At 41.9% G+C, this 14,543-nt stretch overlaps 1 protein-coding gene across 9 annotated transcripts in view; it reads right to left on the reverse strand.

Annotated features, from left to right (window-relative positions):
- Positions 1–14,543, reverse strand: part of TRIM9 (tripartite motif containing 9) — a 112,542-nt gene that overhangs the window by 13,065 nt on the left and 84,934 nt on the right. For 7 of the 9 annotated variants that reach the window (XM_019833008.3, XM_019833004.3, XM_045059914.1 and 4 more), the window contains exons 6-7: positions 11,933–12,090; positions 10,601–10,739 (exon numbers count right to left, since the gene is read on the reverse strand). In XM_019833008.3, the coding sequence (XP_019688567.1) occupies positions 10,601–10,739; positions 11,933–12,090 (297 nt within the window). The remainder of the gene's footprint in view (positions 1–10,600; positions 10,740–11,932; positions 12,091–14,543) is intronic. The other 2 variants (XM_011283230.4, XM_019833003.3) reach the window with 1 other exon arrangement.

Genomic DNA, 14,543 nt, shown 5'->3' on the forward strand with positions numbered 1-14,543 from the left:
ATGTATACTGAATCCAGATTGCAGGGACCATACCCAAGCCATCATGAATCGTACTCACCTTTCCTATTCTCAGTACTGAGTTGGTGATGGCACCATTCTGTGGGGTGGGGGCTGTGAGTAGCTGTGGTCATTCATACAATCAACAACTTGACACTAAAATAGTTATTGCTTTTCTATCCTTTTATGTGGGTCCATTATATTGATGACCCAATTTTCCTTGACTTCTCTCACTCTTGAACTATGCCCTCTCTTCAGGCAAGCTTATTTAATATCCAACCATTCCATCTCTGTCTTTTTTCCCCCACCAATGGCCTCCCATACTCTTCAGCTGGGCTCATGTTCTCTAAGGAGAGTCTAAAAAAATTTCTTACCTCATTGTGAAAACTTTCCAAATGAATTACAAGAGAGAGAGTGTTTTCCACCTGATCCCAGCAGGCCTAAACAACAGTGTCCCTTTATGCCCTTCCCCATGGGCACATAGTACAAATGTTTGGTCAGTTGCCTCTAGGTCATCTATGTTACCTGATGTTATCTTAGATTACAGGAGTCTTAGAGGAAGACGCTTCTTTCGGTAACGTCTAAGGAGCAATCATCATGCTTCCCCTTGAGATATCCTGGGTGGAAGAACTCATTGCCTCTGGGCAGCCCCTCTCCAGTTTATAGTTACTGTTTATATTGCTCTGGATATTCCTCTTTGGGATCTTTACTCATCAATTGTAGCATTACTATCTGGGGCCAAGATAGTTTTAGTTCTTCAAGTATTTGAGGGCAGTCAGCAAACCCCTTTAAGTCTTCCCTTTTCTGGGCTAAATAGAATCTATTTCCAACCCTTGTTCTATGGTATGGATTTCAAATCTTTACTTTCATTGTCTTGCCCCTCTGGATATATTCAAAAACATGAACCAAAGATAATATGACAATATTGGGAACAGTATTGCCACTCCCCGGTTTAGCCAAATCACACAACTCACAATGAATATACACACAGCTACGCAGGAAGGATGTACATCCTCCTCCCTCACCTCCTCTTGAAAGCACAACTATTGAGATCTGGAGAAAGTTTCTTAGTCATCAGTATTCTATTAGCCAAGACAAATAGGAACAAAGTTAATCTTTTTTCCCCCAAAATACATGATATGGAAGCCATGTTTCAGATCATAGCTAATATGCAGGATCATTATTATTATTTTTTATTAAAAATGTTTAATGTTTATTTATTTTTGAGAGAGAGAGAGAGACAAAGAGAGAGAGGGAGAGACAGAGAGAGAAGCAGAGAGAGAGAGGGAGACACAGAATCCGAAGTGGCTCCAGGCTCTGAGCTGTCAGCACAGAGCCTGATGTGGGGCTTGAACCCACGAACTGTGAGATCCTGACCTGAGCCAAAGGCAAACGCTTAACTGACTGAGCCACCCAGGCACTCCACAGGATCATTACTATTAATTTTTAATGTATACATCACTAGAGAAAGACACGTAGCGCCTTAAAAGATTTTTAATTTCTTGTCATGTTTCATTCCATGCAGTAATCTGTCTGCTGAAGAGTTTTGCTGAGTAAAAGCAGTTTATCAGGAAAGACCAATGGAAAGAGCAGTAGAATGTCAGCTGAATACTGTTATGGTGACTCCAGGCACAGCTGAATCTCTGGGGTGGAGACAGTGGTCATAATGGGAATGCATCAAGACACAATTTCCATCAATTCTATCAAAGACCACCATTTTCCTCTTGCCCTTGCCTAGACTGTTTTCCCTTCCCACCCAGCATTAGCTGGATTCAGGAGTTGAGGCCTCTGTTTTAAAGAAGCAGTTAAGAATTATCAAAGCAAAGATCAACTGGGGATCACACTTATTATTTAATGACTCTTGGGTTCAAGGTGAAAAAAGAATGTGTAGGTACTGTACTCCTGTTTGGCTTAGTGTTTATACTTTTTGTTGCTGTTGTTCATTAGTTAACATTTACCGAACACCTACCGTGTGGCAGACATTGTATTAAAACTGAGCAGCTATGAAACATGAAGTTGGCAGGAGAACTGACCACAGGAAAAATAATAATTTAGAGAAAATCTTCTAGAGGTAGAATTTCTTGACTGATTCCAACATGTACAGAGTACGAAAGATTTCTGTAGTGTGGTAGAATATTTTAGAAATATTTCTCATCAGTCTTTGACGTATTATTTTTGGAATTCAAAGAGGAAAAGCAAACTGACAGGTCTTCCTTATGACAGTGTACGCTAATCCAGCTTTCTTTGTGACTGGTAGAATTCTTGGTCATCTTTTTGTCTGGTAGCAAACAGCCTCATAACTTGGACAGCCCTTGGGTGCTGGGCTGACAAGACAGTTATATTTCAAGGCACAGAAAGGCAGAATATGTCAGTAAGAACTGCACAAATGGCATTAAACATGAGTTTCAGTTCAATTATAAACCATCTGTAAAATAATTTGCCTTCTTTAGGAGACAAAGAAATGAATGAAGGAGGCTGAGATTCCTCAAATGATCTAATAAGCATCCAAAGTCACAATTATGTCCAACTGGCACATAACTTACAATGAAAGGTGGTATTTAAGCTCTCTTAAGTGTGGCATTAATTGCAACTGGGAAGTGAGAAGCAAATATGTTTTGAAAAATTCCTTCTAAGAGAAGAAATGAAATAGTCTCTTACCACTCCTGGGACAATTGCGTACTTTGTCATCAAATCTCCACTCCAATTTAGAATTATATCATGGAGCTATTTATAAGTAACTAACACCAGAAGAACCAAAAATTCCTATATTTCAAATAGATACAAAAGATGCCAAAGGACTAAACTGCTCTCCAGAGTGTCAACTACAAAGCATATTCCCCAAAACCAAAGACAGGGTCTGGATCCAATTCAGTTCTATGGAAAAATTCAGGGAATTCCCTGGGATATCATGCATGTTGTCAACATTGAGAGGAACAAGGTATCTCTCTTTTCTGGGTTCTGAAACCTATCATTCTTCTCACTTTGGATTTTGTAATATCGACCCGAATTTGTTCAAGTATGATTTACCTACCTTGAGGATTTTGTCCTGGAAATGCACATTCTTCTAACTAAATAATGTTTTGGGAGCTCTGATGCTCTGAGTGAGGAGAAATAAAGCAGAGGCATAGTAAAAAATGTCTCCAGTGGACAATATACTTCTCCCTATATGACCCTTTATCAACTATTTTCTATTATTGTTGAATTCTCATTATCGTAGGCAGATCTTTAAGACCTATTAAGACCCTTGGAGGAGGGGGGAGGTGTCTATGCCTGTTCATAGCATTTTCTGAAACAGTTAACAGATTTCACAAGTACTTTTGAAGACAGAAACCATATAAGAAAACCAGGGGTACAGATTGTAAAGAACTTATAGGTTATCTGCTCTAAGTCTCTAGTTTTGGAGACAAAAACAAAAACAAAACCACCCCCCTAAACCAAGAAGCCTCCCCACCCCCCTTCCCAAATACAACAACCACAAAGCAAAAGCCCCTAAGGTCCAGAGAAGTTAAGGGACACATCCCAAGTCACACTGCCAGTTGTGGTAGGACATGATAGGGACCTAGGCAGGATCAATTCTTGGGGAATAATACCTTGGGAGTGACAAGGCCATTGTTTCTCTTTTGTGCCTTGGAAATGCACAAAAAGGTAAAGTCTATGCCACAGGCCATGGGCACATGCCAACGGTCTCAGAGGTGGCCAGGCTTTGTGCAGATGAACCTAATATATCATTCTCCAAATCCTGCACCATACTGTGTGAGGGTGAATCTTTTCTTCTCTAAACGGAGCAGTTTTGGGGACTGGGGTGGTTAGGGATTGAAAGGCAAACACATCATCCTCCCCTTTGGGATTTTGGTCATGGGGAGTGGGTAAGCAGAGAGTTTCCTGTTGTTCTTCTGAGATCAGATGAGGGTTCTTTTCCCTCACAAGGTTACAGCTTCTCTGGGGTGGAGGGGGGCCGGCGGTTCAAGACATCAGGATGTAAGAGTGCAGTACTTACATTGGTCCAAAGTCACTATAAAATATCTGCAAAGAGATTCTGGACAGATGCATCTGGGGCTACTCTGGGGTCATATTCTATTTCTACCACTGAATATTCTTTGGATTATTTCCTTTAATGTGCAGGAGAAGGAGCTATCACATTGGAAGGGGGAGTATGATGCTAACAATTCAATGTGGGGGCAGGGGGATAGACATTTTAATGTTATGAATAACATCTTCTATGCCCTCTTTTAGAAAGCATTTTCTAAGATGTAATTTTAAGAATCTTAACCCTTTTATTATCATTACACAAGACAATCCTGAAAAGTGTTGAGGAAATGGCTCCTGTGGACATTCAGCCAAGAAAATGCTAGAGAGCATCCTCTAAAGACTGATTCTCTATCACTATTTACCTTCTCTCTAGTTTTCTCACAATTGAAATCTGGAGGGCTGAGAGCTTTTGTCAAGAAATGGCTCTGTGGTTTCAACCACACAAGAGCTCCAAGACCCAGACCTCATTTGGTAGGATCTTTCAAGGACCTTGAAAAGGTGACTCTGACATTCCTTTTTTTCCCCCAAGCAGCGACCTGTCACTGCCAGCCAAGAGCATACTCTAGTACCAACAGAGGAGAAGGGCCTCTCTAGGGAAGCACTCACTCCGGGGAGGAAAGAGGAGGGAGCTAGTGGAAATGCAGAGACAGAAGAAAAGGACAGGACTTGAGTAGGAGCTTGGATATGACGTTGGAAAGGACAGCCTCTTCACACCTCCTTCTTAAAGGACGAATGTTATTTTTTTCACCAAAATTCTAACATGACTGTTTGAAAGTGTTAAAGTCCATTTCTGGCTGGGGTTTCTGGATGAATACATGAGACAGCTACGCAATGCTGTTGCATTTTGACAAGATGTTTCACACACTTAGCAAACAGATTTAGGATAGGGTTCCCTCTTTCCTCCCTTTTGGTTGAGCGCAAATAGCACTGTTCTAATGTCAGCACCAGAGTGCACTACACTGGGCATTGCAGGCCAAAGGCCCAGGTTTGACATATCACTTAACCTCTGGAAGGCTCAGTTTTCCCAAACGCAGTGTGAGATAATAATGCTAATACTTTCTCCTAGAGTGTAGTAGGATTCCAGTCCTTGGAATCTGTGAATACATTACCTTACTGTCAAAAAGCACTTCACAGATATCATTATGTTAGGGATTTTGAGATGGAGAGATTATCCAGATGGGCCCAAGATAATCACAGGGCTCCTTATAAAAGGGAAACAGGAGGTTCAGAGTCAGGAAGAGATTCAAAGATGCTATACTGCTAGCTTTGCAGATGGGGGAAGGGGCCAGGAGCCAAGGAATACAGGTGGTTTCTAGAAGCTGGAAGAGGAGAGAGAACAGATTGTCCTCTAGAACTACCTGAAGGAATGCATCTCTGCCGTGAAATCCACTTAGGATTCTGACCTCCAGAACTTTAAGGTCATAAATGTGTGCTGTTTTAAGCTACTAAGAGTGTAGTAATTTGTTAGAGCAGCAACAGGGAATTAATACACAGGGTAAATCTGGAATATTGCAGCAACAGAACAGGAGAAGGGTTTAGACATTACATTAGCAGTGGGTACGAAGGTGTAGTCTGGAATCTAAATAGCTGTCTTAGAGTGAACAGAAAAAAATTCCTAGTTTTTCCTCAGAAGCTTAGAATGAAACATAGAATGGATAGTTTTTATACAATTCCGCCACTGGATTTCAGTCTCCTAAAAATACTTGCTGGCTGTCATGTTGCTGTCATTTTTCATGGACTCTTTTACTGGACAATGTAGAAATGAGGCAGTTTATTGCAATAGTTTTCTCAGTGTATTTTGTACTGTGATCCCATAAAGCCTTCTGAGAGACACCTAATGTTCATTATGAAGGGTTCCAGATAATGTACTTTTAAATGTTAGATGGAAATATTTTTAAAATTCATGTATGCTTTCTTCCTTAATCAGAACCCAAGCCACAGAATGCTCTCTTTTGACTCCCCCCTCCTCCGGGTCTGTTCTCAGTTTTCTGTTACCTTCCCTGATCACCAACCCTTCTTGTCTCTTCTAATGTGAAGATCCTAGTCTGCTGTGGTCTTCCCAGCTGGGTCAAGGAGCTCTCGGACTTGTGTGTAAAGTAAGACTAAGCAAGAACTGAGGGAGACCAGGGGCCCTGCTGTAAAGACACAGGAGTGTCTACACCTGAACTTTGTTGCCCGCCCCCCCCACCTTTTTTTTTTTTTTTGCCAGTAAGAGGTCATTGTCACTTCTTGATTGTAAGATGACCATCTAGATTTCAGGGTGGATATCTTAGTTCTAGAAAGGTGAGATACCATAGTTTTCAGGCACTCTTGAGTCAGGTGCCATGGAGTTCAGGAGGGAGGAGGGGTGGAGCCTATAAACTCCAGGGCAGGGGCCATGTCTCATGCATCTTTGTGACCCTGGGCCCAGCACAGTGCCTGACAAAACTGAGGTGCTCAATTAATGCTTTTGAATGAGTGAGGTTTCTTTATCATAGCCAGCTCAAGGCAGACTTTGAAGTTTTTGCCTTGCATACAGTTAGTTATTCCCTGTGTTTGGATTTCTGTCTCTCTACTCTCTGGGAAGTCTTCTCTCCTTTTTAGATTATATTCATTTTCCCTGCAATATGTTGTAACATATTTCATGTAGCTCTTAGATGTAAAACAATTGAGATATTATTTCCATGAAAATATAAATTTCAAAAGCCCTGTTTGAGAAACACTTACTTTTAGGGGGCTGCTTGTTAGTTGAAATTAAACTCCAAATAGAAGTAAGGTGATTTTAAAAAACGGAATGGCTCATACATTTCTGGTGTAAAATCTATTTGGAAAGCAATTTAGAAACACAGATCAAGGGCCTTAAAAATGTTCCTACTCCTTGGTCCAATAATTCTAAGAATTTGTTTAAGGAAGATAATCTTTTTACACAAAGATTTGTGTTGGAGAGTATATACTGAGTAAAGAGTGCCACCCTTCATGTTCTAATTTCCCCGAAGGACTCCCACCTATGCTCAGACTGTGTGAAGCAATTCGCTCGCAATTCTCTCCTCTGAGAGGTGGGTCAGAGAGAGACCCTCTCATTTCAGCCAGTTAATAGTTATTTGAGCCCCAGGAATGTTACCTTCGGTCTATTTCATTTTCTCTCCAGATTCAAGAAAAAGAAAAAGGTAAGTCTGTTTAGTTAGGTAAAGGGAAAATAGGGAAACATCAATAGGAGGTTTTCCTATTCTGTTCTCAGCCTTGCCTAGAAATTTTTTTTTGTTTCAGGAGGAGTCTCCCACACAGAATAAGCCCCAGAACTCTAGTAGGAACAAGGCCCTATTACATAATGGATACCCTTTTGCAGATGGTTTCAAAGACTGTGACACAGCCATGGTGGCTATTAAATGGGTTACTTTAAAAATATATACAACTGGGGTTGTGGGCCTTATTTTAAAATTTCATAAAGATTCTTAATTGCTTACAGTTATATTTCTTCTTCAGTCGGGGGGTAATTTGATTTAGATCTGCAACTGGCTTTATTTGCATGGCTGTTTTAGGTATCTTTCCAAGAACTCTGCTTTCAGGGAACTAACCACATTTGAATTCATCCAATAATGCATTTTCCTTTCCTTGTCTCTTTTAATAACACATTCTTTACCATTTCCATTGAATTAACATTATTTTCATTGTTTTCCTGATGAATTCCCCCCCACCCCCCGCCGCATACAAATTATGTCTTCCTACTAGTCCTTTTTCCTTCCTTCCCAGGGTTTATAATAACTTGTATGTACATAACTAGCCGTGTGTCTGTTTTTTTAAGGACCATCTCTCTTCCTAGACTGTAAGCTCATGAAAGCAGGGACAACATCTACTCAACCCTCTAAACTCACAGCGTAACAGACAGTGAACATTTACCAAACACTGCCCAATAAATACACAGAATTGCTGTCAGAAAAAATGGTCAGCATTTCTAACAATGTGGACATGTGATCTCCCCTGCATAATGTTACCTGTAAGTCAGCAGATGGTTTTATGACAGTTCGAACAGTATAAGTGATAAAGTGATTTAAACCTCAGACTAAATGCATGTAAATACAAGTCAGACTTGCTATCACATATGAAATAATACCCTTCTGTAATACAGATTTTTGTTTTGAAACTTGGAAAGGGGTTAGCTCTTGCTACGAAGACCGCACAAGATTTGTTACAATAGAAAGCCAAGACGAACCACCACATCACCCCCAATAGCAGCAAAGAAAAAAAATGTTTTCCAAAGCAAACCTTTCCAGGAGCTGTAGGAAGTAAGATTAATAGAGGATAATATAAGTTCAGTTAATGTATTGATCTCTGTCAATGGCATTTTTCTCACTGATTTCTAAAAAAAACCCCAATATATATATGTGTGTGTGTGTGTGTGTGTGTATATACCTATACATATATATGTATATGTATACATACACACACATATATATATATCTACATATGACTCTTTAATTCTCTAGGTTTTCTCTATCATTACAAGGTTGATCAAATCTTTTTTTTTCTTTTTAATTGGCCATTCATGATATTTTTTTTCTTGCTTTCTAAACCTTGTCTCACCATTTGAATGGATTAGAATGAGGGAGAAACAAATAGAACAAACCAAAGTTATGGAGAAAGTATGTGTGTGAACTTTATTTCATCATGAGAAAATCACTTCTGGGCAGTAACAGAGAATACTGATATCTACAAGATGATAAGGTTTTCTTTGTATTTAGATACATACCTTATATTTGTACACAATATATAAAATTCATGGAGGAAATTAATTTCTACAGTACAGTTTCTTTGTTGGAAGAGGACTTGTTCCGTTAGTTTCTTTTAGAAAATGACCCCCAGTTCTGTGACGGGGATCGCAGTTCCAATCCTGGAATTTATTAGACACCATAATCTTATGAACATTAAGAGAAACTGAGAAACTACATCCTCCTGCAGGATGAAAAGAGAAACGTGAATGCTCAAGCTGCTATGCTAATAACTGATTTTAGCAGAAGAATATGATTTCCATGATGGATTATGAGTAGAAATAGGAGGTCTCATGACACATATTAGCAACATTGCTGCAAACTGGCTCCCTGCTCTGATGGCATGCACTTCACTCTTCAATCAAACCGCCTTGTATGCCTGGTACGCACATGGGAAACGAGGCCATCATCAGGAAGGGCCTTCTGCCCTGCATCGAGGCAACTCTTGAGGGCTTTAGCATTTAGCATGGTGCTTTGGGAGAAGAGGCAACTGCTCTCAAGCGGATAGGTCATCCCAGAGAGAAGTTGCTAACGTGATCATTCGGGAGGCTGTCGCTGCCACATCCCCATAACCCGACGGGAATAGGTCACGCGGCCATTTTCCCTTCAGCGAATCCTTCCCTTCGAATACCGTCCCTCACAGACTTACCCCTGCTCCCCAGGCACGGTTTGTATGGCTAGGGACCTGCCAACCTTGCTGTGGGATTTGAAGTTGTGCTTGTTTTTAACCATGTGAACCATTTTAAGGGTGGCTGGCACATGCCAAGGTCTGTGGGACGTGGGAAAAAAACACCACCACAGTTCTTTTAGCTAACATCTTGAATTTGAACAAAATCAACACAATTATAGTTCTGCAGACAGAGGTCATGGGGGAATGCCGGTGGGGGGTCACTTCTGTGATTAAAATGACACCCAGGGGGCCTGAAAATGCTTTGGCACCAACCACAAATACCTCTTCATAGGTTTAATTTCATGTGCTGTGATTGCTTTTAAAATGAAAATGTTAAAAGCCTCAGAGGTTATACCCGGTCATCAAATTCAAGCCCCTCTTCCGAGGGGAATGGCTTGTCTTTGATGGCCAAACTATTTACAGTACAGCCAAGAAGCGAGTGTTCACTAGAGAGTGACCTTGTGTGGTGGCCCTAAGGTGGCCTGACCAAGCGTAGAGGGATGGGCAGAGGTGAAAATGGCGAGGTAATGTGGAGTTGCTGGTCACTTCCTGTTTGGTGCCCACAGGAAGCCTCAGTCCAGGCGCCGCCGGCCTCGGCTTTGGGTGAGATGGAAGCGGTCCGTGCTGGGGAAGCCAGGAGTGGCCAACAGGCCCTCTCTGAACAGCTCTAGCACCCATACCCACTGGAAACATGTTCAGTCACACAAATCCACAGCTGGAAAGAACCTCGGTCCCACCCTCAGAAACAAGCAAGCACTACAAAGCAATTTAGAATCATCTGGGCAAAACTGGCAAGTGATGTGTATCGTGGAGAATGGGAGCCTGCCCTAGAGCCTAGATACATTTGTGTCACACACCGGGGGGGACATTCAGGCCTTCATTTTTCAGCTTCTTCAACTGCAGCTTATTTAGAATGTTATCAAAGGAAGCCGACGCCCCCGGCCATTTGAACTGCTGCTGTGGACTCTTTGGTTTGATCACATCCACATACCATGGGCTCTCTAACGGCAGGAGAGGAACAGCGGCCTTGTGCCAGAATGCAGAGCAAGTCATGGAAACACTTGAGAATGTGGGCAGTGGTGGGGTTACCTCCGGGCTTGCCAGCCATTTTAGATGCCTCGAAGTTCTCGCTCTGAGGGATACTGCTGAAGGGCCTTACCCTCAGACGTTTGGAGGACCAGGGTCTTGCTGTACTGGCTGACTCCTGTTTTGTTGAAGGCCTTGATGCGAGCGTTGTATGTGCTGTTGAAGTGAAGACCGTCCACGGTGCACATCGTCTCCTTTCCAACATACACTTCCTGAGGGTCAACAAATAACAGGCCACCGTTTAACACCATCTCCCGTGAGGGGTTGGGGAGGCACTGTCGCTCAGAGGTTAGGAGCAAGCATTTTAGTGTCAGCCTGATCTGGTTCAAATCCTGTGAGATCTTAAGCCATTTAATTGACCTTGTTTCGTCTCAGTGTCCTCATCTGTAAAACGGGGACAGTAATGGCCACTTTATGAGGCTGCTATATGAGCATATATGGAGGTCATGTGTGCAAATTGACACAGTGCCTTACATTTAGCGTGGGCCTCACACCTTAATGAATGCCACTTACTAGTGGCTAGGGCTTAAAAAATTAAAACTGGGTGCTTTAGTTAGCATTATGCATACTATTATTAACTTGGCATTTATAAATATGTTATACCTACCGAGCTCTTTACCCTTCCATGAGATTTTGAAAAACTGGTCTGGAAACATGAGGGTGGTCTCTACTATGTTTATAACTCCACTGGTAATTTCAGAAACTGTCACAAAGACTACCCTCAAAGTCACAGGAATATCGGTTTTATCGTGGTACAGAGGGAAGGGGGAGGAAACAGGGGCTGGAGGAAGAATGACATTTCAAAGGCTTAAAATAAATCGTAGCATAATGCATCTTTAGCATAGGTTAGGCATGTGCCTCCCTCTTTAGCTGTATGCTTTGCAACATTATGCTGATGTAATGAGTAAAAATAATTTGTATTCCAAGCACAGCCTTAAAATGACGCCTGTCTGGTGGGATACTAACACGACTGGGGTTGGGGATCCTGGCATGCTGAGAATTGCATACGGGTTGTCTAATTGACTCTTAACAAAAATACATAAGGTACATGTTAATATTATCCTCATTTTCCAAATGAGGGGGTCCCGAGGGCTCAACGAGGCGAGAAATGGGCAGTCACACAGCTAGATGGTGGAGTCCGGGTATGGGTGCACGCAGTCTGACCCCAGAGCTTACAGCACTGCATCCGCTTTCTCTGGAGAAGCGTAGGGCAGTTTCTACTCAGAGACTCCATCATCCATCTTTAATGGTTCAAGGAGAACACAAGCCTCAGTTGAAGGGCAGGCAGGCCCTGCCAGGATGGTCTGGCTCTAGGAGAGATGGGGAAGCTTGGCCTGAGACCCCATGGTGGGCTCTCTGAGGTGGTCAGTGGCTTTGGTTGACAAGTAGCAGGTTCTCTGCTTACCCGAAACTGACCACCGTTGCCGTCATCCAGCTCCAGAATGTAGCCTTCCGCGGGCACCGTGGACAGAGGTGGCTGTTTCCAGGACAGTGTGGCGCTGTTGTTGTGAGTGCAACACTCCTCCAGCTGCAGGATGGGGGTTGCTGGGACTGGAGAGGAAGCTAAACAGAAATTAGTGGGACCCTGGTTTCTGTTGAGCTGCAAACATTTCGGTGTCTCAGAATGTTAACATCCCCCTGATCAACAACACATGGCTCCACTAAGTAGCTGGCCCAGGGAGGACCTGAACTGGATCCCTTCCGGAGTCTCCAGGAGTGGGGATGGTTCCTGAGCTGCCATGCTGCCTTCTCCCAAGCTAGTGGTGGGGCTTCCTACCTTAACTGGAGGGGAGACAACTGCTCTGTTCTCGCCCCCTTGAGGACTGAAGACATCATCCCCAAGGGAAACGTTTTACATGGGGGATGGGTTTCCAGTCCAGACCGCTAAAGTCTATTTAACTCATAACATGGCTGAAAATTTTATCATAAAATGCATTCTGTGCCTTGACCCCCAAGTTTATAAACTTGGAACTGCCTTCCGAGCAGTAGCTCTGAAACCATCGTCCTTCTAAGGTTCTATCCTTTTTTTTTTTGTTTTTAAACCAGTAATTCTACTCAAGTCTTGTGTGCATTAAGTAGTTATAACAGTGGCTTTTGAAAATTTGGTGCCAAGTGACACAAAAACAGTGATTTTTGCCATTTCGAAACTTCCGAGGAACTTGACCTCATTCTTTCAAGGTAGCTATGCTAGCTCAAGTTCACTCTTTCCGCGGGCGTAGAACCGCCAACTGTGAGCCTGGAGAGTAGTATGGGAGCAGAAGGGGCCTGGCAGGGGAGGGTCAAGGTGTCCTCGTGACTTTGTGAGAATCTGCCACAGTATTACTAGTCACAACATGCCCCTGTCCCCATTTTGAGCCGAGAGTCTTTTCTATTACTTAAAACTGCAGAGTGGTTGAGGCTTCAGACACAAAGACGTGGAAATGTTAGGTAACACATAATCCCAGTTCCTAATATATAAACTCAGTATATGTATTTGGAAACAACGTTTTTATGAACTGCTTCAAATATTTTTCAGCAACAAAACATTAATCTTTAAAGCACTTTAACAACAAGAGGGAACAGTTTGGACCCCACCCAGGGACATTTAAGTGAACAAATGTTAATTGTAGAGCACCTGGTATGCTGTACCAAGATTGGACTCTGTGTCACGCATTGAGTTACATGCTCCCTGCCATCACCTCAACCAAAAAGATGGCTTATTTAATAGCAGTTTAAGAAGCAGGTTCTATGGTAGACAACCTAGAAAACACAGGCAGTGACCATAACACAAGAAATGGGAAGGTGAGGCAGGTCAATTGTACCTGAGAAAAGACTGTGATACAATAAAACCATGCCTGAGTGACTAGGTCAAACATAATTAAATCAAAATTATGAGCAGTTAATGGAGGTGGTGAGTTTAGGAAGGGAAATCACGTTTCAGGTTTCAATGGCATGGAGTTCGGTTGGTCTTAGGAGAGACCAGTGGCTTCTGCAGCCTCGGAGGTCCCAGAACATCTGGAAATGGAGGAGAGGAAATGAATTCATTGCCTTGTTCAAGAAATAGACTACAGGACTGGATGGGAAGGGGAGGAGAGAAAAGATGTAACTCATCATGTCATCTACATATAAACAGGCATCACCTAACAGTTGTAATTGGAGGGCTAGCTTTAGGTTATCATGTATTAGGGAGCTACTTTGTCATTAAAAGGTTTTTGCTTATAAAAACAATAAATTTTAACATATTAACAGTGGAGTAGATTATAATAAGTTTGAGCAACCTGTTCTTCAAAGGGCTTCTAGAGACATGGAATGATTCTCCCCAGGGATATTTGCTGTTAGTTATCCTCATTAATCAGCGCCTACCATAAAATAATTCCTTGGACTTTATTTCATTAGCTGCCCTATCAGTCTTCATTTTCCCTTTGTTCATGTTTCAGGCAGCTTACATTTCATCAATTTTCAAATCAAAGAATAACATCACAAGATGGTTTCAACTTGAATCATGCAAATGCTTGCAATGTCTCTGATAAGAAACTCAGATTTCCTTGTATAGGCATAGGTATAATTAACAGATTAATTGAAACACATGGTGTCATGTGTAATTAAAACATGGGAACTTCATTTGTAATCCTCAGTGGATACACTTTAAAAGACCAGAAAGATAATAAAAAGTCTAACCAGTCACTAATCTTTAGATTTTAATATTGTCCAGATTTAAACAAATAAGCAAACAAAAGGTCAAGCTGAGGAAGAGAAGGAGGGAGGGAGGGAGAGGGAGGAGAGAGAGAGAGAGGAAAATGAAGGACCACAGAAACATTTGCATGTCTAAATCTATTTCTCGATGTGCTTCAAATTATTTTTTGTTTCCTTATTTACTCCAAAGTGATGTTGCCTATAAAAGGCAAATGTGACAAAATTACAGCCTCATTAGTAAAGACGAAGGCTGACATTTTAGCAAAACAGATTTTATAGTGGGTGTTATATTACCCTATTTCACTTTATTAGGTATAAAACAAATGGCCTATAAGAATCCAAAG

This window comes from Felis catus, chromosome B3 (genome assembly GCF_018350175.1).
Source record: "Felis catus isolate Fca126 chromosome B3, F.catus_Fca126_mat1.0, whole genome shotgun sequence".
NCBI classification, from domain to species: domain Eukaryota; kingdom Metazoa; phylum Chordata; class Mammalia; order Carnivora; family Felidae; genus Felis; species Felis catus.